The sequence below is a fragment of the Kogia breviceps genome, chromosome 2, assembly GCF_026419965.1.
Source record: "Kogia breviceps isolate mKogBre1 chromosome 2, mKogBre1 haplotype 1, whole genome shotgun sequence".
NCBI classification, from domain to species: domain Eukaryota; kingdom Metazoa; phylum Chordata; class Mammalia; order Artiodactyla; family Physeteridae; genus Kogia; species Kogia breviceps.
The window spans coordinates 73,114,356-73,141,557 of NC_081311.1; the positions used below are offsets into that span (position 1 = coordinate 73,114,356).

General features: G+C 42.2%; 1 protein-coding gene across 39 annotated transcripts in view; it reads left to right on the top strand.

Annotated features, from left to right (window-relative positions):
- Positions 1-27,202, top strand: part of ANK3 (ankyrin 3) — a 518,594-nt gene that overhangs the window by 170,347 nt on the left and 321,045 nt on the right. For 25 of the 39 annotated variants that reach the window (XM_067025557.1, XM_067025580.1, XM_067025588.1 and 22 more), the window contains exon 1: positions 11,403-11,615. The exons of 2 other annotated variants lie outside the window; for them this stretch is intronic. In XM_067025557.1, the coding sequence (XP_066881658.1) occupies positions 11,502-11,615 (114 nt within the window). In that variant the 5' untranslated portion in view covers positions 11,403-11,501. Of the gene's footprint in view, positions 1-11,074; positions 11,616-27,202 lie in introns of those variants that run through there. 12 more of the 39 variants (XM_067025562.1, XM_067025584.1, XM_067025590.1 and 9 more) reach the window with 1 other exon arrangement.

Here is a 27,202-nt window from a genome sequence, read left to right on the forward strand (position 1 = left end):
TCCTTGCCAACACCTGTTATATATACACAGAAGTAGAATTGTGTTTTTGGTAGTAGCCATTCTAACAGGTGAAAAGCCATGATGGCAAAGTGGTTTTCATTTTCCTGTTTATAAATCCATGATATGAAATTTTTAGAATGAATATGTATGAAAGATATGGGAAAAGTAAATAAAAATTATTTTTTACAAAGCCCTACAGAGCCACAATTTCAGGATTATTTGTGTTTTTTGTTGCCACTCTCTATGTAATAAGAGCTTTTGAGCTTTGTAAAATCTACAGAACTGGGACTTCCCTGGTGGTCTAGTGGTTAGCATTCGGCGCTTTCAGTGCCACGGCCCGGGTTCAATCCCTGGTCCGGAAACTGAGATCCTGCAAGCTACGTGATACGGCAAAAGACTGGTTTTATTGCCATCCTAATAGAAGATGGCATCATGAAATGCAGTAGTTCCTTTAGGATTTTTGTTTTGCTGTTAACATTTGCAAGAACTCATAAAGACTAGGGAAATTTTTCTCTAATAAATATCATGTTTTTATTTTAAAACATCACCATTGTAAAAAAGTCTTGTAAAAGTTTGGGTTGGAAGCAGAATCAGCATTCTTATTTCTTTCTTATAACTTGAATAATTGTAGGATCCAGAGTCTTTAAAAAAAATCTGTTGGCTAGAAAATTACTGTTAAAAGTAGACACAGGTATTGTTTCTGTGTTAAACTGCCAAGCATGATTCTGTGCTTTTCTTGCCAGTCTAATTGATAAGCTCCCTGACAGGGTAGCATACGTTACACATCTGTAGTACAGTGGTATTTATATTTAGTAAATTCCATCATTATCACTATTATCACTGGTGGAATATAGACTTTGGCCAAATTCTACTAGATTTTACCATGGCTACAAAACAAAACAAAACCCTGTATTGGAGGTTTGGATGTCTGTTTCACTGTCATTGAATAGACTGTTTAGACCAGTTTGCATCTAAAACATGGTTAATATAGTGTGTCATCTGTAATGAACAAGGACATCTTCAAGGGCTTGTTGAAACTTTCTGGGACCCAAATGAAATTTGATTGTGCTGGAGAGGATTTTTTAAAGTGGGGTAAAGTGTTGTGAAATCACCACATCTGCAGAATAGTCAACACTTTAAAACGTTTGATTGATTTATTTTATTGGGTTTGCTGCCAGAAGGAACAGAACGTGGCTGGGTGTGCAGAGCTGGGTGCACGGTTACCTGGGGCGGGAGGAGGTCTTGGGGAGGATGGGGCGACACCCAGGTAACACCCAGGAACCCGCAGCGCTCCGTGCCTGCAGCGTCGATGTACAGGCAGCCTTTTCCGTGTCAACACCTGTTCATTAGGAACCGGACCAAGACTCCCAACGAGCTCTCAGATGGCCTGAATTCTGTATCTCTGCCAATCTGCACTAGAATTTAATAACAACCTTGAGGTGAAATTTGGGCGTTTCCTCACTGCTAATCCCCCAAACCATCTCGCTTTTCCTTTCTCTGAATAACAGTTTAGTTTATGTGGGGAGGGAGGGAGGGAGGAGGCTGGGGCCAGAAGAAGGGGAGCAAACCGATCTTACATTTCTTAAAGGACAGTCCACTTTCCTTCAGAGCAGATAGAGTTTCTTGTAGGTCCGAGGCCTAAGCTTGTCCTTTCCATAGCTTCCCCATCTTCAATTGCCAGATCATTGTTGAAAATTTGCACCGTTCATTAACTACTGACAAACCTCCAAGTTTCGTTCTTATAACAGAATAATGCAAAAAGAGGCATGTAAGTCTGTAATCGTGATTCTGATATATTTTTTAAAAGGTTATGTGTTTTCTCTTTAATTTTCCACTAGGTTTAGCACACTATTAGAAATATGGGAGATACTCCATAAATATTTGTTTATTCCCATGCCTTGCTCTGCAAAGGAACTGAAGTAATTTAGTAGGAAACACATAGACTATAATAATAAGTGGCTAATAAAATAGAAGGCTTCAGAGCTTCTTCTGCCCTGCTCCCACCCCAGGGGAAGAAACAGAACATAGTGAACCACGTGTCTGTCTTGTGCATTGCGCAGAGAATAGCATAGCTGTGGACCTTTTGGAGGCTCACTGCAGGGCAGATGGCCATTGAATGGAATGGCACATGGGATCAGCTGTACTACTGCAAGTTGCCCTCACTCATTCTCACTCTCCTGAGTGCTTGTTAAGTTTGGGTGTCTTAAATACACGTGTAGGGTTTTGCTGCTTCAATAAAGGAGGTGCCCAATAAATATTCATAAATGAGGGAATTCATAAAGAAAGTTTGTGTGTATACAGTATGGAAAATGCCCGTAGCAACATGTCTTTCCATCACTCCCATGACAGATACTATGTTCAAATGCAAAGGATAGATTTCCACAGGTATTACATAAATTCACACTCATTCACACCTGTGTGTACTTACATGTATGCACACGTACATGTATATACACATAAACATTCTTCGCATCTGGTTTTTGTTTTTTGTTTTTGTTTTTTTTTGTGGTACGCGGGCCTCTCACTGCCGCGGCCTCTCCCGTTGCGGAGCACAGGCTCTGGACGCGCAGGCTCAGCGGCCATGGCTCACGGGCCCAGCCGCTCCGCGGCATGTGGGATCTTCCCGGACCGGGGCACGAACCCGCGTCCCCTGCATCGGCAGGCGGGCTCTCAACCACTGCACCACTATGGAAGCCCTCGCATCCGGTTTTGACCCTACTGTCTGTTCACCCTCTTTCTCAGAGACCCTCACCATGGTATGTCCCCAGCATTGTGAGACCCTAGAAGAGGAGACAGCCTCATTTTGTACAGCCGGCAAGCTGAGAATGGTATTTACATTTTAAAATGGTTGAAAACAAATCAAAAGAAGAATACTATTGGGTGGCACATGAACGTGACCTCAAGTTCCAGTTTCAGTGTGCACAAATAAAGTTTTATTGGAACCCAACCATGTTTGTTCATTTACCTACCGTCTCTGGCTGCTTTTGCACTATGGCAGGAAAGTCGAGCAGGTGTGACAGGCCAGCTGGACTGCAGAAACCCAAATCCTTGCTCTCTGGCCCTCTACAAAAAGGTTTGCTAATCCCTACATTAGAAGATACAAAAAATGAGTAGGATGAAATCTACCTGGCTGAAGCCACACCTCACAATATTTGAGAAAATATTTCCCCAATTCGCCCTTTCTTTTAGGACAAATGAGAAAAGAATAAGAAAATTGTTGTCAACTTTTTATCGTTTTCAAAAGGGCCTCATAACTTTTTTTTCCCCAAACATAACTTTATGTCCCAGTAGTTACTCTGGTGATTATATCCTGGCATGATATAATGGAAGGGCAAGTAAAAAGGTGCCAAGTGGTGGAACATATAACAGAAAGTTTAGTCTGATGTACAATTTGCCTTCAGAATCAACATGGAAGAGAAAACCTACCAAGACTTACCGAGTTTGTAGGACAGGAAGGAATCACAAATACATTTAGGGACCCTGAGTGTCTGTCTCTATTACAGTGTGCCCTGACTTGATAATGCCTTGTGTGTATGTGCACTGTTTTTGTCTTTTGTGATCATGTTGTTTCATAAACATAAGCTATTGGAACATACTGGTAAGAAGCACATATTGTTATTTCCATTCCAGAAGGAAGTGGCAGTAAACTCTGCATGTAGGTCTTTCTATGGCAGTAAATCAGTGCCAGATCCAAGAAAATGCAGGTTTGTTTTTTGTTTTTCTTTTTTTTTGCCACACACAAATCTCTGCATGGTGCATATGGTCCACAGTATGATAAAGAATTATCACCTGAGTTTTAATGTGAATATTTGACTATTTAGTGTGATTTCCTCTGTGGCATCTGGCATAGTGTTTAGTTGTTACCCTACCTGTGGCCACTATAATATGACCTCATGAATCAACTAATTAGATACTTCATTCTCTAAAACTAGGAGTCTTTGCTTTCTTTTGTGCACCACTCTCTTGTATCTGGGGTCAGCAAATGGTCCCTGAGTAGGCCAGAAGTTTCCTGCATCTTCAGATCCCACCTCCTCCTTCATACCTTTGCCTTTTTAGTTGTCTTTTAAAAGAAATGTGTTGAAAGTGAACTCACTGTCCTTGTATCTCAATCAGAATACAACAAAAGAGGAAGCATACATAAGTCAATCATTGCATCCTACCGTAATGGCATTTCAGCATCACAGAATGTGTATGCCGGCAGAGAGACTGTAGAATTCCTTTCCATACCTACAGATATGGAGCCAGGGACTCAGGAAGGATGAGGGATGTCTCTAAGGTCTTACAGTTACTTGTAGCAAACTAGGGAGAACAGCTATTTTGCCTTCCTTGTTTGTTTGCGTTATCTTCCTTTTGGGCCACCTTAAGTATGATTCTGATATAAACATTAAATTAACAAGAATTCAGTGAAATGTCACAAGAATATCTTTTCCTAGAATTGTTTGGCTATGAAACAGTGAGACTTGATTCCATAGATACATAGGAAAATTACTTGGTGGATATATTACGTCAACCTTTTTGGAATAGTTATTAATCTATAAGATAATAGAAGGTGACAGAAGCTATAATTATCCAGATAGTTTAGGAGAAACGTAATACAAAAGCATATTTATTCTTTATCTTCAGTAATAAATATATTTGAACTGAGCCTATTATTTGAGAAACCATTCACTTTCATTATCAGCCAGTGCAGTCAGTTTCTTGGTTGAGAGGGCCATTTGGGGGGGAATTACTACCCTAATAGAGTGGAAGACTCAACTCAACTGGCTCCTCACTATCTAGATTTGTTTTTCCTAGAGAATCTAAAAATGGAAAGAAGTAGAGAGTCCACGACCAATTTTTCCTCATCTTGACACGTTCATTCCAGTCATATGCTTTATTTTCTTCCTAACACTTGTGACTATCTGAAATTTTCTTCTTCATTGATTTGTTGACTGGTTTACTCCCCTGTCCCATACTGCCAAGAATGGAAGCTGCAGAAAGGTGACCTCGTCTGTCTTATTCACCATTGTGTCACTGGCACCTATGAGGGTGCCTGGGCTCTAAAAGGAATTCCATATTACCTGCTCAGGCATGAGCAGTTGGCCATGTTGACTAGAATGTGAAGTGTTGAACTGTGAGGTTGTAAAGTCTATGGATGGGGAAGAGAGTCTTCATAACTGACCTCGAAAGCATTGTTCTGCATGCTGACCTCTTGGGTCTTTATTAAATGTCCCCACCCCTGCTTCCACAGTACCTGTACGTGTGTTGTAATTGTCGGTTTCCTTATCTCTCTCTCTCTCTCTCCCATTGATGACTTGAGGGATAGGACCAAGTCCCATTCACCTATATGTCCCAGATGCTAAATGCAGTGGCCAGCAGATTGAGTGAGTGAGTCCGTGAGTACGCGCATGCTGCTTTTAGCACAAGTGCCTGAGAACATACTGTATCTTTGTGCTTTACCTTTTCACGTAGAAAGCATAATGACTGACTGCTAAGTGTCTTTTAATACTTGTTTGGAGAAATACCTGCCTTCAGGAAAATACTTGCTTGCAAGTTGGGCTCCTTTTGTTAAGATAAGCTCTTTATATAGACTGTCACTGTCCAGTAGAAATGTAGTGTGAGCCACACATGTAATTTTAAATTTCAAATCACCACATTTAAAAAGCTTCTTAGGGACTTGCCTGGTGGTGCAGTGGTTAAGAATCTGCCTGCCGACGTAGGGGACATGGGTTTGATCCCTGGTCCGGGAAGATCCCACATGCCGTGGAGCAACTAAGCCCGTGTGCCACAGCTACTGAGCCTATGTGCTCCAACTACTGAAGCCCGGACACCTAGAGGCCGTGCTCCGCAGCAAGAGAAGCCACCACGATGAGAAGTCCACGCACCGCATCGAAGAGTAACCCCTGCTCGCTGCAACTAGAGAGAGCCCGTGCACAACAACGAAGACCCAACGCAGCCAAAAATAAATTAATTAATTTTTTTAAAAAAACCTTTTTAAAAAGTGAAGTTAATTTTAATATATTTTATTTAACTGAACATATCCAAATATTCTCACTTCAGCATGAATCAATATATAAAATTATTACTGAGATATTTTACATTGCTTTTTTTCATACTGTCTTGAAATCCAGTGTGTATTTTATATCTCAGTGAATTATCATCAGGAATACTTGATCTGTATTTTATTTCATAAAATTGAAAGTTGAAATAGTAGATTCACATATCCAAATTGTTCCAACACTTAAATTTGTTCCAGTATCTGAATTGAGAATGTTTTAAAATTTAAATTTCTTAATTAAATAAAATTTAGAAACTCAGTTCTATAGACACACTAGTACTGTTTTATTGCCAATCACTAAATATGGCTGTTGGCTACTGTTTTGGCCAGCCCAGATTGTAAACTCTTTCCTTTTTTTAAAATTTTATTGAAGTATTGTTGATTTATAACGTGTTAATTTTTGCTGTACAGCATAGTGACTCAATTATACGTATATTCTTTTTCATATTCTTTTCCATCATGGTGTTTCACAAGATATTGACTATAGTTCCCTGTGCTATACAGTGGGACCTCATTATTTATCCTGTACATATAATAGTGTAAACTCTTCTTAAATAAACCTTTTCTATATATCTTCCTTTATTTTCAAACGCCCACCACCTTCTACCACTTCAGATCGCTGCATGTTGCGTTCCTGAGTGGGTGTCTTTGTGGTCATCTGGTCCCACGTGCTCCTCCTATAGGACCAGGGGCGCAGAGAGGAAGTGGCTTGTCCAGTACGATTGTCCACGGCTCTCAGTGCCAGCTTTTCGCTCACTCCTCCACCAGGCACTGCCAGCTCCCTCCTTTGGGAGGGACGGAGTCCGGGCCTGTGCCTGCAGGGGATCTTCCGTGCACAGCCAGGGATCCCCTTCTCTCTGCCGGCCAGTGGACCCCAGGGGAGCCGTCCCCGGTCGCCTCCCCCTGCCGCCCATGGGAGGTGGCAGAGACAGCTGGCAGCTTGGACCAGCTGGCTGGCTCCAGGCTGAGGTCATGCTGGTGAGTTGGACAGATAGCCTGCTCCAGGGACGGAGGGCAGACCGAGTGCAAAGACAGATGGAACCAAGGCCAGCGCTCATTTATCCAAAGGTGCTGCTCCTACAAGGAGGGTGGAGAGGACCGCCAGTCCCTCAGTGTGATTTAGTCAGCGCCTTTTTTCTTTTTTCATGCGTCTCATCTGAAAATGAAGAATCGTCTGTGACTATGAGTTAAGCATTTCCTAGGGTGCCTTTTTGTCATTTATAACCGTTGACAGGTTTAGTACTTGTTTTCTTTCGTGTTCCCCACGTTGTTCAGAACCCACTCAAGATCTCTTGACATGATCTTTATCTAGGGTGCCAAAATTAATGCAGTGACAGTGGATCCATTTTTCTTTCTGAAGGAAAAATATTTTGACTCTCTTATGGTGAGGCTGGTCTGCTTCTAAGAAAACTGAAGTGGGTGCAACACGAAATAGTTCTCAGCCTATCAAAACATGCACTTTCCTCGTTATCAGGAGCCGCGGGCAGGGTTGAGATGCTGCAGCCTCCCTGGTGACGGGAAGAATCGCTCTTTTTCCTTTTTTTCCTGCTCGCATTTCCCATTCTTCTATATACTCCCCACCCTCCACTTCTCCACATCACTGTGTCATATGTTTTTCAAAGTGCACTTTGAAACCATTGGAACTTCAAGATCACCAAGTGACAGTATCACCTCCACAGAAATCAAATACATGGTTGTTTGTGTGTCATCTCAGCTCAACCATGTGGAGACACAGTATAAAATGACAACCAAGAGTAGTTTAATTGGCCAAAGAATAGTCAAAGCTATTAATTGGCTGAAGAATACTCAAAGCTTGTCTCGGAATCCTGGCAAGGTGTTTGCCAGAACTAAGGGGAAAACAGTCCCCTGGCACTGGTAAAACGTCTAGTGTATTGATTTGGTTTTATTTTCATTGGCATATTTAGTCACAGTGTTTTGATTGTTGGATTATCATTTATTTGGGGGGGGGTATAACCATTACTCGAGATGCCAAACCGGAAAGTGATTTTTACTTTTTTGTGCTAGTTTTATTCTCTAATAATTCATGGACAAGAAGAACGCTCGATGAAACATGTCAGGCTGGTAAGAAATCAGGAATTATTTTGAACAAGATGATGAGGAAACTTTTAATAGGAGGAATCACTTTTTGATATAACTTCTGTTATCAAAGGTACATGTCCAGGAAAGATCAGGACTCTTTGGTGGTGTGTTCCACATTTCAAATTTCCAACCATGCTAATCCAGCCTGCCTTCTGGAGGAAGGTTGGGGGAGCTGAAAAGTTGGGACTCTAGGACCCTATTCCTTCCATTCAGCCAGGCAACTCCACTCTCAGGTTTATTCTCAATGCCTTTCCTGTAGGACTTATTCAAGGAAAGATGTGTGCAGCTAATGAAAGTTTGAAAGAGCACTCTTTCACTTTATTTCGAAAGGCTGGTTTAGGAATTCTTGTACCTGGGATTTTTATAAAACCAGAACACTTACTTTTCCCTTGAGAGGAGTGGCCTCAGAACTGTTGTTTGCTAACCTTCTATAGCTTCAATATTCCACGCATGGGCCACCCCATCCCACGCAAGTCCTGTTTCTGCATCTCCTTGTTCTTGCCGTCAGAGACCTGCCACTCTGCTCAGAGACCTACTCTTGTGCCAGCTGCACAGTTTTACTTTGAAGATTCATACTAATTTGCTCATCACCCAGAAGACAACAATCTCTTGAGACTGAAGTGGAAAAGTTTTATAAAACTTCAGCCAAAGAATGAAGTTTTAAAAAGTTCTTTTCTTGTTTGTTTCAGCTATCATAAGGTCTTGCTTTCTAGAATTATTGACAGAACTGTCAATTCAGTTTGGGAGGAATAAAAGCTAATATTGGTGACAATCTTGGGTAAATGCCTTTGCGTTGAGAATAAGTACACCAGGAACATGAGAGTTACCTGTCAGGGTGTGTGCTGGGTAGGGAGAAGGCGACTAAGGTTTTAGTAATATTATCATCAAATCTAGGACTCATAGGGCTGCCCTCCTTGGCAGTGATGCTGTTTAAAGTTCGTCTAGTTTAGAAATGGCAGACAAAAGCCCATATTTTCTTTAAGGAAGAAAATCTAAACAAGCAACGTCTTAGAATTTACTTTTGGTGCGTCAGTCGCTTACCACAAAATCCAGTGTAACAAAAAATTCATATTATGGTAGCATAGAAGTTGTGACAGATTCTCAACTTCTGAACATTTTGGAAAAGCAAGGAATTATTCCAGTTGAAAAATACCTGAGCCTGTTTTCCTAATTTCCAGCTATGCTTTTGCTGATAGAGATCAATGGGAAAGTATAGCTTTGCCAGCCTTAGATGAAGAAGGTCAAGGGTGCTTATAAATGTATTTTAAAGTCTCATTAGTGTCTATAAAGGAAGAAAAAAAAAAAAGAAGGTCCTAGAGCCAGTAGGAAATCAGCCAGTTTTTAAGCAGGCTGTCCACTTCAGCTTACTGAAAATAAGGAAAGGAAATTGTACAAATGCTCTTCACAAGTCCAGGATGATTTATATCAGGAGAAAGCATACAAAAGTTTTACTTTTTATTCTTTTCTCCGCCTCGCCTATTACTATTACAATAAAAATTCTTCTGATAAAAAATACGCTTATTTTTTATTAGGAAGATCCAAATAGAGTTTATCACTTTGGGATCTGAGTCACATTTAGTCCCCCCACATTCCTCCCCCTCCCCCTTTTGTCAGATGTTGGTTTTGTAGGCAGTGGAGAACCTTTCCAGAATTCTTCCCTCGTGTAGAGAGTTTCTGCGGGAGGGCAAGTGCATAAGCGGCAGTGCGCGCAGTAGGCCCTCGGGAATGTTGGATCGGAGTGGTTTTCCTGTGGTTTGCAGTGAGACCCGAGAGGAGCATGCGGTCCCCTTGTAGTGGAAGGCCACGCCCTGCTTCTCCTTTCCCTTCCGTTTTCTATCACTGCCCAGCGGAAAATGAGACCCCCTACAAGGGAGGAAGGAGGAAGGTCCTTGATCTCCAAATCAGACATACAGTGAGTAGTCATTGGCAGGAATTCACACTTGGGGCCCTTAATGAAGCAGGTGGGCAGCAGCTCCAGAGACCCCCAACCAGATCCTCACACAACACCTCCGCACTTTGTGCTCCCGTCTCCACACATTTTAACAGTCAGTTCTGCAAAGTCAAATGCACCGATCTCCAAAGTCGAGGGCTTTGAGTGTTAGAAGCACACACACGAAGTCTTTTCAGTGAAGCATCTTCTTTTATTTATTTTTTTTCCTGCTCATTTTCTTGGTGAATTTAGGTTTTCTCACCAGCACCTAAAAGGTTTTAGGTCCAGTCTGACATTTCAGCCATTTCTTGATAAAGCTGTGTGGGTACCATGTGTCTGTTGTGTGTGAACGATTCCTGACTGAGTAAATTTCTTCCAGCGCGTGTGTCCATCCTAGCAGAAGATAGCCCAGCGGGCCTTGAGCACTGCTGCTACTTTACTTCACATCATGAATATTCAGAGGCTGCAGTCATTGAGGACTCAGGTGGCAGAAATAGTAAAGTGATGGAAGGCCAAGTCCACATTTCAGCGACTCAGAACCCCTGACTGCAGCACAGATTTCCCATTCTCTGAGCCTCGGACCTCAGGAGAGGAGAGTCCTGGAGACTGCTCTGAATAAGGCATCTGTTCCATACACCAACATGCTCATGGCTTGCTGTATGATGTGTTGTAATCAGCATGTTGTTTTTAAAAGACAACAGGCCCTTCTCTGCATCCTCCCCCATAAAATGCATTTAGGCTGATAGTTCAGCATAAAGGACACACTGTTGAGACGGGCAATGCATGCATTGTTTCCCCGTCATGCAGTCAGTATCTCCATAGCAAAATCGAGTGTCTTCTGTAAAATCTTATTTTATATATTTTGTCACCGTCAGCAGTTACACTCAAGTAGGAACTGCTCCATTCTATTATGGGTTAAATTCTGCTCTGTGCAGACCTAGTGGTGATGTATAAATTGCAGCCCTGTCTTTTTTTCGAAGGATTCTAAAATAGGTTTTCAGAATTAGTGCTGGATTTTTGCTCCTGCATGTGTAGTGACTCTTGATTTTTTCCCTTCGGAGAAGCCTCTTTTGCAGCATTCCCCCTTACGAGGAATCACTTAGACACTTCCAGCTGGTGGCAGGGGATACAGCCATAATACAGCTTCCTCTGTCCCAGCTGTCTTTTTCACTACGCTAAATGCATTACGATGGCTGCACTCTCGTGGAAAGGTTCAGGTAGAGGGAGGTGTAGGATGAGGTCTGGAGACCGCCGTTGGGGTTTTTAAGGCTTCAGCTTCCCCAGCATCTTGGCATTTTGAATGTCTTCGTGCTTCGGGTCCAAGGTTTCTCTCCACTGATTGAAATGCTGCTGGAAGCCTGATTAAAGGTGCCTAGAGATAACACCTTCTACCAGGAAGCCCTGCGTGCTTGAGAGGATCTTTTTCAATGCATTATGGCTCATGCAGCCTCACAATTAAAGAAAAACAGGGATTTAGAAATCAATGCTGAAGAAGAGACTGAGAAAAAAAGGAAACACCGCAAACGGTCCCGGGATCGGAAGAAAAAGGTAGCTATGTATGCCAGCGCCTAGATCTTGCCTGTATTCTTTTTGTTTTAATCTTCTCTTGGCATCCGTTAGAAGCATTCGGGGCTATTTTTACATGCTGTGTAGAGTGTAAACTGGGTGTGTAAGTTGGGAACAGATGATAGAGACCCTATGGTGGACAGCTGGTGTAGGGTGGGCACAAGGCAAGGGAAGATTTTACCCTGTGTGTGGATGATTGCAGTGCTGATGCGGAAGGCTTGCACTTCACATAGGCATGGGCATGCTTCCATGACACAGAAAGGAGTTGCAAGGGAGTTAAACGGAGTTTCTTTCCAGCCTGGTCAAGGTGAAATGCACGGCGGTGACTTAGGATTGAGGGAGAGGCTGGAGAACCAGCCTTTTCACTTCTTACAGTTCTGTCTGGTGGAAAAGGAGCTTTTGTGCTAGAACTGTGTCACACGTGTGCATTTCTCAGGCAGATCTGTGACCTTAAAGATGTAGCAGAAAAGTCATTTCCTGCTTTGTTTTTTTTTTGGTTGGTTGGTTGGTTTCTTCTTTCCTTCTGCCTCTTTTTTCTATAAGGTACTTTTAGGTAGGTTGTGCAATGGAACTAAACTGCTGGAAATAACTTTCTTTTGTTAAATACAGATAAAACCAGAGAGGTTGGTCTTTCTCTGCTGGCTGAGAGTGATTATCCTGAATGCAGGAATTCCCGTGACATGGCAGGGACTTGCACCCTTCAACACTGATTGCTTTAGATCAAAGCATGGGCATTGATCCTCCTCTGCTGATGTTCTAATGCAAAGGGAGCAAATAGGAGGACTATTCTAGGTCAGTTGTGTTTTATTACAGCCTGGGAGTACTTACTGTTTGGTGGCTGTGCCCTTAAATATGACTCCTGGAAAGCGACCGGGGGCGTGAGGCCCCAAAGCACTTTTCTTCCTTGACAGTTAATAAAAATTGACTAAAACTCTGCGATCTGAATAGGTCATAAAGCATTTTTATGTCTCTTTGTGAGAGTTCCCAAAGGAAGGATCATCTTAATGTGCTTTGAGCAGTGATGCCTGTGCTTTGCAAATGACATGCAGATTTCATCCGCCACATGCACCTTTTTTCAGGAGTGAGCGTGAATATTTTCGGTGCCTTTGCCATTTTCTTCCAAGTGAGGATCTAGAGAAGAAGCCTCTCTGCCTTTTGTTACCTGGCAGACTTTCTGAGACTGAGTTTGGAGGGCTGCAGTGGTTCTGCTGCAAGATGTTAAATATAGATGGTTCCTGCTTCAGGATTCTTGTAAATAAACTTCTTGAACGTATTTTCATGGAAGTACAAGCTTAAGTTAGGAAATTCTCCGCAAGTGTGTTTCAGAGCCTCGCACAGCAGAGCTGTTGTGAGCTTGCTGTGGTTTGCTAGGTTCTGGTATAATCTTACTGAAGTTAGGTTTGTCTGTGGGTTGTGGTCACTGTAGTTTTGACGCCTCTCTGCACATCTCGCCCCCACCCCAAGTCCATGGTAAACTAGCTTCTGAGAAACACGAGGACAGGAACATAAATCTGAATAAAGATACAGCTTCATCATTAATGTCGATACTGTACTTAAGAGTTATTATAGCCAAGCCAGGCTTATGGACAGCAGTTTCCTGAGGGAGCAATGATAGGTCCGTTGCTTGTGTCTTGTCCCCTATTTGACTTGGAAGCAAAAGAGGGAAGGGATGAGGCAAAGGGGGTTTCTGGGGTCACTGAGCTGAAGCAAATGCTTTGTGGACCAAAAAATGCTTTGTTATGAGTACAACAGAGTCTGTCCAATGTAAATCTCTTAGCAACCAGAAGGGAACATGGAGAAATATCAATATCGCTATTGTCACTGTGCAGGCAGATTTAAACGTTTTGTTCTCGGGGCACTCACAGAGGAGATCCAGAAAGGGGCTGGTGGATAACACTTCCATTGCTGTTGTGCTTGTTCATTCGTAACACAATATAGTGTGTATATTCCCTATCAAAGGTACCTGTATAACAGAAGATGTTAATATTCATAGTCCAATGATCGCATGGACTGCTTCTAATTTGCAAAGTTAAGATTAAACGACTTGGAAGACACAATCTAGATCTCCTTCCTTGACACAGCATATGTAACACTTACTCTCTCCAGAGTGAATTGTTGCAACTTTGAGTTTCTTTCTCCTACCTTTTCCTAAAATCCTAATTCAGGCTTCTGGGTTACTTGGGTTCCATGTTGTCAGCCGCACGTCAATTGGAAAAGCTGCTTTTAAACATGTTGTCGGTTGCTATGGGAATCACCCCCCTTGCTCATATGCAGAAATATCCTCTAGGATCTTTTCATTACATAAAGGAAGAGTGAGCACTCTCATAACATCACCAAACACAAAAGAAAAACTTAAAGAGTATCTAGTTCATAAAGTAAGGAATTTGACTCATGGTACCCCTGCAATTCAGGTTGGAGCAAGCCGAAAATGAACCTTTCTTGATTATATCTCTATGACACAGAATCGTACAGTACGGGACGTTACTAAGCATTATAATCAAATCATAATACACGTGTCAAATGAACATAGGATTCAGGTGTCATCCGTTTTTTTAAACCCAGTGAGTTGCACATTTGGATATTTTTGAATATTGATAACCATGAATAAGTAATTAGCTGTCAAAACGTAGGAAACTTCTAGGAATTTATAATTAGTTGAACTTGAATAACGATATATTTTCTTCTTGGCATCGCAACTTTCCTGTCAAGAACAAGAAAATCTTCCTGTTTGTTAAAAGGAAATTCGTCTAGATAGATGAACCCTTAATCATTTTATCATCAAGTTTTCTGACTTCAAGCAAAAAAAAAAAAAAAGTTTCAGTGAGTATCTAGTGTAAAAGTTCCTTAACCACACTTCCATAGCTCTTCCCTGGTTATCTTTTCCCCTTCATTCTCCTTCTCTCCTGATGGGCTTAGTTTGGCTCAAGTGGGAGGCATGACAAAGGTAGACAGCACCTTTGGGCGGGTCCCTATTGGATCCATGCCCTCACTAAGCAACTTGCAGGGAGGAGCTCTGTATCTCCTGCACCCAGCAGGTCCCTGGCACACAGGTGGTGGTCAGTAGAGGGTCCAAGCCGCCATGAACCCACAAGGGTTAGAATCACAAACGCTCTTCAGCCCCATACTTTCCTTGTTGCTGTTGGCTTCTGGTGCCATATTACCTACATGGTTTGCCCTCTCTCCACATAAGCTATAAAATACATTTCAGTATTAAGGAGTATTAGGAGAATTGACCTTTAGTCAATATTTTTTATGTATGCTTGTATGTACTTAATACGTCCTGTCGGGGAAAAAAAAAAGCAACAACTTTGAGGTGGCCCATGAAAATTTATACTAAAAAAAGGAAACATTTATGGAATTCCCTTCTCTCTATATATGACTGACACAGGAATATACTAGGATAAAGTGACAATTAATTCTATGATTAATATCCTTTCTGATTATTGGTGTCAAGCTCATACAGCTATTCAGTGGCAAAGCAGGAGCGACTATTCACTGCTTCATTTTTGCATTCGTGCATTCATTCAGTAAATATTTATTGAGGGATTTCTGGCATCAGGCATTGCATTCCCCATTGGAGACGAAGCTAAACAAGACAGAGTGGGAACAGTATGGTAGCTCCCTGCAGAGTGGGGAGGAAGAGAAGAGCACCATTAAACACCCTACAAAAAAGGAGCCACAGCAGGACCCCCAGTTCATTAACTCGAATGGGCTCACGGAAGGTTCTCGGCATAGCTGAACCTTGGAGGAGGAGTGAGTGATAAACAAGCAGAAGGAAATCCCAGGCCCACAGTTGTTCAAGTATGAGAGAACATTCAGGTGTGTGAGAAACAAACGGTGTTTTGGAGAAAAGGGGACATGAGTATATGGCAGGAAAAATGGCTGGAAAAGTAGTCAGGGGCCAGATCACGAAAGTCTTTGTATGTCATCTTACGGGATTGGAAATTAACCTGCTCAAAGGAGAGAGGGACTTAAATCACCTTTGGTGGTGATGGTAGGGAGAGGAGACCGAAGAATTTTCTGAGTTTAGAACCATCCATCAAGCATCAGTGTTGTAGACAGCAGCTGGGAAAGCCGTCAGGAAGCACCGATGGTGATGCAGGCATGAGAGATGCTGAGGGTCTGAACCAAGGCAGAGACGATGCCAGTGGAGAAGCGGGTGTTGCATACGAGAGATATTTAGAGGAAGACTCAGTAGAACTTGGCAGTGGATTGCGTGTAGGATGTGAGAGGGAGAGATCGGATTCTAGGGTAACTGCCAAGTTTCTGGCTTGAAGCGGAAGATGAAGAATTAAATTTCCCAGATTCATTTCTTTTCTCCCAGGACATTTCTTGACCTCTTAAAAAATGCACCAGGTAGGGTGTTCAGTTGCTTTTTTAGGTGGAGGCTCATTTAATCTTCACAACAACCCTGTGAAGAAAGTATTTCTATTATCCCCATTTTACAGATGAGAAAACTGAGGCATGAGCCTTTAAGCTGTTCCCTCAAAGTCTCCACACTAATTCATGATAGAGCTGAGATTGCAATTTGGGTAGCCTAACTGTCTAGCTTGTGTTCTTAAGTACTACACTACACAGTGTATGTAGTTAATATTTTCACAGCTACACATCAAAGTGGGCTTGAGTCAGAGAATCTTCTAAAAGAGAAGCTATTTTCTAAGCATCTGGAACCTTGAATAACAGGCTTTATATCTCTAAGTAATCCAGTATCATAGAGAGTCTCTTTTTCTTACCCTCTGAAATAGATTTTAATGTTTTACCTTAGGAATTTCTTTTTTTTTTAATTGTGAAAAATTACCAACACCAGGATATCAACTCCTCAAAGACATGTTGCTGTAATAACATAACAGTGTCTTAGGTGCTTGCTGTATACCAGGCAGTGTACAGAGTGAGTCCCATGGATTATCCTATTTTTTTTCTCACAACTTTTCTATGAGGCAGGTATTATTTTCATCCCCATTTTTCATAGCTAAAACCACGGCTTAAAGAGACTAAATAATTTGCCTGAGGTCATACAGCTAGTAACTGGAGGGCCTAGACTTAAACTTGGGTCATAGGACTTTGGAATCTGTCAGTCTGGGATTATTGTAATGAAACTCTCAGTCCCTTTAAGAGTTAAAGCAACTGAAGGATTTGAGAACAGATTTCGGGAAACCTGAACTATTGAGTGTGATCTCTTGCCACAGAAGCTTAATGCTTCCTGACATTTTACAGGCTGTCCCATGCCTGGTTACCTAGGTACCTGTGGCACCCATGATGTGAGATGCCAGGCAGGGTGAGGCCTTTACTGCAGCACCTGGACTTTGGGGAAGAGGACTGTATGGACCTTTTTGGGACAAAGGGAACCTAGTCGGTTTCCTGCTTTGCTGAGTCCATAGGCTCCAGACATCTAGGGAGCCCGGTTTCTCTCTCAACATGCTTGACACTCTGCACTGTAATTATGTGTTTACATGTGTGTCCTACCCAGGAAACTGTGAGTCCTTGAGGTCAGAGGTGGTATCATACTCACCTACTACCAAACTGAGGCTTGCAGAGTAGGTGATTCAGTGAGAGGGTGGGGGGAAGGGAAGGGAGGGAGGGAGAGAGGTGGCTGGGTGGCTGGCAGGACGGATGGGTGGATGAGAGGCAGTATCATATGCTTCGGAACCTGGACTGTAGGGTCAGACTGAGTTCAGGTGCTGGTGGTATCACTTAGCTGCTGTGTTCTTGGGTGATTTACTTAACCTTTCGATGCCTTCGTCTCTTCACCTGCAAAATGAAAGCAGTAATAGTATGTACTTAGCCACAGGGTTGTAATAAGACGTCAGTGAATTAGTATTGGAACAGTGCTTGGCACAGAGGAAGAGTCATAGAGTGGTAGTTGTTGTGTCTGTTCATAATGAACAGACACATAAACAAAGAATGAATGGACTGTTTCCAACCTGAGGCTTCAGGAAGGATTGTGCCGGCAAGTCAACTCACTGAAGCGGGGCAGGTAAGCCCCCTATAGGAGCACATCCGGCTGCTGCCCTGTCTTTACTCGTCCCCATTTGGAAAAGGATGGATGGAAGAAGTCTTAGCTCACTCATAGGAAAGGCTGTATACCTTTGTCCTTTGGTGTGCCAGAGATTTAGGCATCGGGAGGCAGTTCAGTAAGACTTGCCAGCTGATTGGTTTTCTGTCCTCTGTTACCATATCATGGTACATTTTTTTTTCCTCAGTAAAGTCATCTGTTCATTAAAAAAAAAAAAATGCTATTAGATTAGAGCCAAAATGACTCATACCTTTATACTGAACATGGATCAGGAATGATCTTATAGCAGTGTATCATAATGTGATTAATTATGGCTTCAAAATTATTGCTTATAACCTAGTACTACAAAATAAATGTATATAATACTCCTCCCCAGTACAGCCAAAAACTTAAAACACTGTCTTGCTCTTGATCAGTTACCGTTATAACCAGTACAGGGTCATGTTAGGGATAAATTCTACATTTATTAATGTCCAAATATGTTATTTTAAAGTTCTTTTTGTTAGTTTTGTCGCCAACATACTGCAGCAATTGAACTGTTTCTTCCTCGTTCTCCGAGCTGTTGAGCTTTTCTGTCTTTTAATCTTCCTTTGGCATGATGGTATATTATTGTGTGTGTATTTTACTGAATTTCAGTATGGAAAAGTGTTACCTTTTCATAGGTATGCTTGGGGAATACGCGGATTTGGCAGTGTTTTCAGTTATTTACAGTTATAAGAAAGCTTGCGTTAATCACATCACATTTTACCTGCATCTGTTCATTTAATACAAAGGTATTGTGCACCTCCATTGTGTCTGTCACTGTACGGGGAACTGGTAAGATGAAGGATGGAAGCTGTAGGTCCGTCTACTTGCTCTCTTTGGGATTCTGCTTGTATTACTCTACCCAGGTCGGGGTGAAGGACTGAATTAGAAAATGAGTATTTTTTAGTGGGCCTGCAATATGCTGAGTGCCTTTTGCATTCCTCATCTTATTTGAATCTATGTCAACACTATTCCATAATGTTATCCACATGTACAGAGGTATTAGCCTAAGCTTAAGTTTGTTATGTAACTTGCCTCACTTACAGAAATAGCTGGGCTTAAGGCCAAGGTCTCTGGTTGTAAGTCCCTTGCTTGGGTCATCAGAACCTCTACAGAAGAGAGTTTTTTAAGGGAAGTTCTTATTAATAGACATCTATGGTGAATCCTTAGGTCAAGAGAAGAGTTATCACCTTTGAAATGTTAAAAGTTATTTAGTAATTGGGATTTTTATAAATTAATCATTTAAATTTAACTGCAAAGTCTAAATATTGTATAAACCATTACACTTAAGTCAGTGTCATTCCACATTTAAAAGAATTTTTAAGGGAAATTCAGTCACTGAAAGAAAAAAAAAGAATCATTAGCTTATGTCTATTGACTAATATATAGGTTAAATATTGAAAGAGAATGTCTAAATACAATGTTACACTGTCAGTTACATAATCGAAACTTTATTCTAGAGATATTTCTATAGAAAGGTAACATTTGGAAACAAGCAGTCTGCTCTAATTTTACCCAAATTGTTGTTTCTAGTTTGTACAAATGAAAAGCAGAAGAGTTGAAAGCAAAGCAATGGAAATCAAGCTTGAATCTTTTACATATAAATCGTATTTTTTTGGCACTTATCCCATTCACTCAGGATTATGCTTTCCTGGTCCCAAAGTGGTGTCATGAACTAGAACAGTCCATCATTGCCAAATATAGGAGCTGCCTATAAAATGTGTAGATTTCAATTTAGATTTAGTTGGTTCCAGTGAATTATTTCTCAGTCTTAGGTGGCCTTCCACTAATGAGGCTCATATCACCAGTTCTGTTTGAATGTAGATGAAGCCCATGAGAATGGGTAGAAACTAATGTTCATATCTGCCAGCTCTGGGGCTTGCCTTTAGGCAGAACAAAAGGCAACTGGCACCATCACCATATGAGAAGGATGTGTGGGCTGCATGGAAAAGAACTGGGAGAGAGGAGTTGGCTAGAGGGGGTTAGATGGAAAGAAGCCCAAGATTTTCTAGTGACTGGAAGTCAGTGACCTGGAAACATTTATAATTTACATGTAGATGCCCAAGACCCTTGTGATGTTAATATAAACAGCATTATTTTATCCTAATGAAATATAATTTTGTAAGAACTCTAGACAGTGGAAGAGGTAAATGGTCAATTTTGTTTAGTAGGGGATTAAAAACAAAGTAGGCAAGCAGTAAGGAGAAAGATGTGGGGAAAGGGCTAAGTACTACAATTCATGGTTCTGGAAAGAATGCGCTTTGGGGCTAGATGCGAGTTCATATGGCAGCCACTTCTGATGAGCTGTGTGGCCTTAAACTAAATTTCTTTGGGCTTGAGTTTCCACCTTGGTCAAATGGGGCTATTGATCCTTTACTTGCATACATATCATTAAGAGTAGAAATACCGTAAAGGCGTTTTTGCCAAGTTCCTGGCATAAAGGGACCCTTACAAGGTCTCCTAGCTTCCCTTATAGTGTGGGCTCTCAAATGTAATCAAGTGACTGTAGCCAAGAAGGGGGCAAAGGAATTGAGAAAAATAAAAGGGAATGTTTTGAAGAAGCTTTACACCCAGGAAGTACTCAGATTATTTGATGAATAAAATTTGACTCATAGACTTGTATCCTCGAACAGTCATTTGAGTCCTGCAGTTCAGCTCTTTGCAGACTTTTCTGTAGCCCTCAGGGAGTTGACATCTGTCATTTTGAGAAATCCTCCCAAAGACTCATATGTTAAATACATTTTCCATTCATTAACACTATTATTAATTAGCTCCTCTCAGTAGTTAAATGATAGCCTAGGTAGATATTAAAGAAAGCTTAAGAACCACATGTACAGGTAGAGATATCAGATAATTCTTTTAGCAAATGAACTTTATTTTGCAGATTTGGGCATGAAGGTTGAAATATTTATAGAGGGAAAGTACTTAATTGGGCCGAATGAAACAATCTTCACTGGAGAGTTTATACATTATAATTAATGAGAAGAAACAAAATGTTACTTGTACAATATGTCTATAAGATACATATACTGTATTTCATCACCAAGTAAATGATCACCTCTTCTAGGGAGCATGGCCATTAAAGAGAGTTGCAGGATAGTTGGGGACCGAAGGAAGAGTGGATAATCTGGCCAGTATAAAGTCATCACCTTTTATACCTGGTTTCAGAACCCAAAGTGGCCTGTGGACTGTCTTCCTTTACCAGCACATTCTCTTCTCCCTGCTTTCTCACACTGCCACCGGGAAGGGCCTCTACCATTTTCAGGCAGACACAGCATGTTACCCTGCCTTGGACCAGATTGGCCCAGTTCAGTATCTGCCGCTTAGAATTACCTGTGTGTTTAAACTCTCTCCTTCACCCTAAACCAAATAGAAAAACCGAACCTGAAACCTGGACTTCTCTCCTAAGACATTTTTATTAAAGACTCTATGTGATTTTTTCACTTTTTGAAGAGGACTGTATAGTGAGATACTCAACAGCAAAAGTATATGGAACATAATTTACCCTTTCTTTCATTTATCGAGCTGTAATTCATTGAGGAACTACCGTGGCCCGGGCAGTCTATCAGGTGCTTTGAATATCGTATTGAATCCTCATGCATGGGTGGTACTATCCTCATCCTCTGTATTAGGGGAATTGCACTCTGAAAGTTTCAGCAAGCCCAGGCTTGCACAATTAGCAAGTATAAAGCTCGAGTTCAAACCCAGATCAGCCTGATCACAATTTTCCCGGAATACTGAAATCAATCTTTCCTGGACTATGGAATGCCTTGCTGGGGTTTCTGCCCCCTAGAAAATTCCTAATAGGATGCTTCTTGTGCTTTATCTCTTCCCCTACCAAACGAAAAGTACAAAATGGGGCATGGAGCATGGGAGGGTGGTAATACTGAATGTGATAAATCAATTTACGTAACTTTAAGCCACTTTCACTTCACACATTTACTTGAACTGCATCCTACCTTAACAAAATCATAATCATGCTAATGATTAAGATATATTAATCATAATCTATCATCTATCATAATCTATCTACATAATTTATTGTACCATATTGTGGTACAATAAAGTAATGTAAATATAATTAATTCCCAAATGTTGGTATTTTCCAAGATAAGCGGTGAAATCATTTTGTGTTGGCTAATTTCTTGGGTTTTGAAATGAGTATATTCCCACATGTTTGCTGATGCCTTCCATCTCATGCTTATCATTTTTTAATAAGAAATCTGTGGAAGAAGCTGCTTTTAAATAACCCACTCAGGGCCTCAAAACAGATGAATTTTCAGAGCCTAGATTAAAAATTAAAATATGGTTTGTAGGATGGTAAGAAATTAACACCAACATCAAAAATCTACTTCAGCTGATGACATAGACAAAATGTTAGAATTTGAGTCACCATTGCTTTGCCAGATTCTTTTGTCATCATCAGGATAGAAAAGATCTCTTAGGGCTTATGAAGTGATACTCCTTTTTGTCCTTGACAATAAGGACAATGGGTAAAAAACTTTAATTTGGGGAGGTGAGTTGGTAAAAATTGGAGTCTCCAAAAATGTTATTAGTTAGAACAGATGATTTTAGGCTTTACTAGGCAGCCTCAGAGTGAATCAACAGGAAACTCGCTAGCAAAAGTTAGGTTCCAACAAGGTCCTACGGTATAGCACAGGGAACTCTGCTCAGTGTTTTGTGGCAGCCTGGATGGGAGGGGAGTTTGGGGGAGAATGGGTACAGGTATATGTATGGCTGAGTCACTTTGCTGTGCAACCGAAACTATCACGACATTGTTACTCGGCTATACTCCAGTATAAAATAACAAGTTAGGTTCCATTTACAGTAAAATAATTGGTAGGTGCCAAAGGCTGTTATCTCTGTTACTACTTACATGAACCCTCTGAGTTAGGTGGCTTTATTCTCATTTTGCAGATCAGGAGAATGAGGCTCAGACTTGAATTTATAAGTAACAGGGAGCAAAAAGGAGAGGCAGGGGCTTCCCTGGTGGTGCAGTGGTTGAGAGTCCGCCTGCCGATGCAGGGGACACGGGTTCGTGCCCCGGTCCGGGAAGATCCCACATGCCGCGGAGCGGCTGGGCCTGTGAGCCATGGCCGCTGAGCCTGCGCGTCCGGAGACTGTGCTCCACAACGGGAGAGGCCCCAACAGTGAGAGGCCCGCGTACCACAAAAAACAAAACAAAAAAAAAAAAGGAGAGGCAGAACTTGAACCATGGCTGTCAGACTCGAAGGCCTTCCCCCACCCCTATTTCCCTATTTCACTGTCCTGCCTACAGATTATTCACCAGTCATATAATCTTCTTGCATTTGGAGAAGTCTTTTACTTTCATTTTTCGTTATTTTATTTTCTAATCCGTTTCTAAATCATTTGTATGCCTCCCTGTCGCCAATATTATCATTCATTTGTTTTCTGTGATAAGTACTGGATAAGAAGTGCTTTTTAAATAATGATGCATGTTAAGCTCTATGTTTTTACCTTCCAGTGTTACATGGGGACTTTAAGTATTATTGCAAAGCACGGCAATTTTGAATCAGGTACAAAAAGATCATTACTGACATTCGCACCATGGATTTCCAATAGTCCAGGGAAGCAACCTGTGTCCGAGCCATAACCTTGAGCAATGCATTCTGTTTTCTATTAGTAAATCTTCCACATGTCCAGTCTCATAACTCCTGGCTACATTCCTGCTACCTGGCTGCTGAGAGGTGAAGGAGAGAGGATGTGCTGGAAGGTTCTGAGGTCACTGAACCCCACACTGCCCACTGCTCCCTCCTCTGCTGTGAACACCCGCTGTCCCTGTGTGCAAGTGGCTTGGTCACGGCTGCCTAATTCAGCAACATCATGAGTATATTTACTTAGCTCTGTCAACACTCAAAATATATTTGCCCGCCCTTAAGTAACAGGAAGATAACCATACTGATGTTTAAAAACGCTGAATGCAATTAATTTCTTCCCCTTGAAGAATGGCCATTGTTAATGATCCCCTGCTTTACTAGGCCTCTTGGGCTGGCGTCGTTCTTTGCCGTCTAAAAATAAATGGTTTCGCTATGCACATTTATTCCATCCACATTCATTCCAAATGGAATTAATGTATTAATACTGGTAATTCAGGCCTATGAAATGCACGTATTCACTTGTCTTCATTAGTGTAGGTTGAGTGATCCTTATCCTCCTCATTTCCAGTCTGTGATGCGTTTCAAAAGGTTTTGATGGTGCCTTGTCTTAGCTGAAACTGGATCTTTGAGGGGGACCATGAATACATTGAAAGTAGGTATTTTCCCTGCTGACTGTGTTATGACCTGGTTAATGTGAGCCCCGGTGGTGATTTTCTGCAGACGTTTGGTGTGGTTAAGACAGCCGGGCTTTTTCTTGCTCCACTGTGTGTGGGTCCAGATCCTGGTCTTTTTCCGAGCTTTCCATGGAGGAGCCTTGTCTTCACTGGCTGGCTGTCATTTGATTTTACATAACATGTTTTAGTGGATTTTCTATGGGATAAGATTAAAATAATTATGTAGCCATCCATTTCGCATTTGATGAGCATGATCTTTTTATTTTCTGGTGGATTAGTTCGGATTTGGTTTGCAGTGTCAGGAAGGGAGAGTGTTCTTAGGTTGCATTCGGCATTCTTCTCTGACCTGCTTTCCTAGAGCTTCATTTCAGCTTTAGTGGAACCTAAATTATTAATACGATCTGTGCTGTGTCTGCCTATAGTACTTAATCCAGCCTCTTTTTTTTTTTTTTTTTTTAAAGTGCTGTTGGGGATCTCAAATAATAGAAAAACTGATTTTCTGTGGAAAGAGCGAATGGTCTGGTTGTGAGCTGTGGAGTCACACAGGCTTGGATTTGAATCTCACCACTGTCACTTCTTTGCTGAGTAGTCTCAAGGTGGTTTCTTAACCTCTCTGAGCCTCCGTGCCCTCTTCCTTAATAACATCTACTGCTAGGTAGATAGATTCCACAGAGGACAGTCAAACCCGGAGCCAGATTTCATTAGTTTCCATTAGGAAGAAATGTGGTTTGTGGCTAGAGCCTTGAAGGTGGTCACTGAAGGTGGTGTGGGACACTGGGGTCCTTGGGAGGTGCAGGGCTTTCCCAAGATCACTCAGCACGGGGCACCCAACATCCAACACAGGTGTCTCCGTCTGCTTGGTGGACTTTCCAGCCTGAGTGAGAATCCAGTCCTTTTCCCTGGGTCGGCCTTCATGGGTTTACCTTTGCCTTCCCGTTAAAGGTCTCTCACTGGCAGCTGCTCCTTGGCTCCCAGAGTGAAATCCACCTGGAGGAAAGCAGCCAGCGCAAGTTCAGTTGTAGCGACTCTCCTCTAAGTGTGTCGGAGCCTGTCTCTGATACACGTTTCCCAGGGACAAAGAAAGAGACGTAGGCAAATCACGGACAGACAGGGTGTCTTGCTAAATATTACTGTCCGATCACAGAAGACTTCTTTGAGAGCCTTTGACAGTATTTAATACCTGTTGTGCCACTTCTACTCCCTGCTGTTTGACTTGTCATCGTCTCCTAGGACGTTCTGTGAGTCCTCTTACTTAGGTATTCTCACCGTGTAAATCATCGCCGTCCATTGTAAACACGACATTCCACACAGGGAGGCCAAGATCACCCTGAGAGCATTACTGTGACCTTTTTGAAATACGTCTTCCCAGCCTTTTTCTATGCGTGGATATACTTGGTGTCTTCTTTCCTCTTTCTTGCCCTTTTCTTCCTTTCCTTCTCTTGCCCTTTTCCCCGGGAATTAATAGAAATGAGGCAATAGCGGTATCTCCTATTTTGTGACCTCATTTTTTCTCACTGAACGATACAATATGAATGTATGTTCATGTCAATAAATATATTTCTGTAAGGCTTTCAGTGGAGCTGTATAGTCTCCTACTTAATGGATGTACCAAATTGTATCCATCTGATCTCTTTTGTTAATATATTGAGTTCATTTCAATTTTTGTTATTATGAAAAGTGGCACAAAGGACAGTGCGTCTTCATCTTTTCCCGAAACCACAGTGTTCTCATTTTCAGCCCTTCTTATTTCTGGTGGTTCCTTCGCATCACATTCAGGGTCCTCCGTTCTCAAACCAGAGCCAGCATTTGCAACATCGTTTTCCACACATCCACTAGTTAAGCCTAGTTCTAGTTGGAATGACTCTCTTTCCCCCTTCCCAGGAGATGCTCCTGCTTTCCCACCGCTGATCTTCATGTCGCTCTGCCTGCAATATCTCCTTCCCCCCTTCCCCTTCCAGGTGCCAGGGCTCCTCTCCAATCCCACCTTCTTCCTGGGACACTGGTGCACCAGCTGGAAGTCATCTCTTTCCTCTTAACTATTACAACTCTTTGTACCTCTTAGGAAACTTAAGATACTCTCCATGAAATTACAGCCTTTCGTAAATGAATGCCTCTCGATGAAAAGTTACAAGTCTTGATCCTGAATCTTGGCAAGGCCCATACATTTGCAACTTCAGCTGCTTTTTCCTTGCGTTTTATATTGAGGCCCGTGGCACAGGGCTATGGAGAGGCCTTCCCAGCTCCGAGCGCTCGCTCATGCTCCTACTGGGCTACAAATACCTGGGACCCAGACCATTACTGATTGATAGCCTGTCCTGCCCAGGCCCCCTTGGCTCTGTCCTGTTAAATGAATAAATGACAGTGACCACACAGCTCTCCGCCCAGGGCTCTGTGCCCTTCCTCCAGCCTTCCGTCGAAAGTTTTTAGGCCCATGGCTCTTAACTGGCCAGAGAAGGGGGCCGTGTCACATTCAACTTGGGATAGTGTGACCAACCAGCCTGTTTTGTCCGGGACCGAGGGGTTCCCCAGCGTGTAGGACTTTCAGTGCTGAAATTGGGACAGCCCTGCCCGTCTCCCCAAGGGTGTATTGGAATTGATAGAACATGGCTGGGGAGGGGCTGGGGGTCTCATAGTAGAGCAAGGGGGAGGTCCTCGGTGCCACCTGTCTCTAAAACCCTCTCAGCCTTGCTTCCTCTGAGGGTCTTGCCTTCCATCTATAATTATGACATCACTTTCTCCTCTGGAGTCACGTTCCCATTTTTTAATTTCCAGTGTCTTCAGCGGGCATTATTTCTTCCTGAATTTTCTACCATCTCCTGATTGTCTAAGCACACTGGACCGTGCCACATGCTATGCCAGAGCAAGTATAGGAAACTACATAAAATTGAGCTTTGGGAAACAACTCGTGCTTTCACCATATAGCGTCTCATCTAGGACCCAATTGCTTGTTGCTTGGCTTTTCTCTCTCTGCCTCTTTAACTCCCTGGATCGTGTATGGCACTCACCTTCTTGTTCTGTCTGAGTGTTCCCAGCTCAGACTTGCCAAAGCTGTCTCCTCCTTCCCCCCACCTGAGCCCAGGGAAGGGGACACCCCAGCCTGCCAGCAGTCTCATCCCTGGAGAAGCCCTGGCCTGGTTGCCACTTTCCACCATGTAATGGGGCATCGGACACAGACAGAAAGAACTTTACTACTTTTCAATTTAATTCTGGTTTAGAGTTTCACATCCTAGTCAGAGGGAA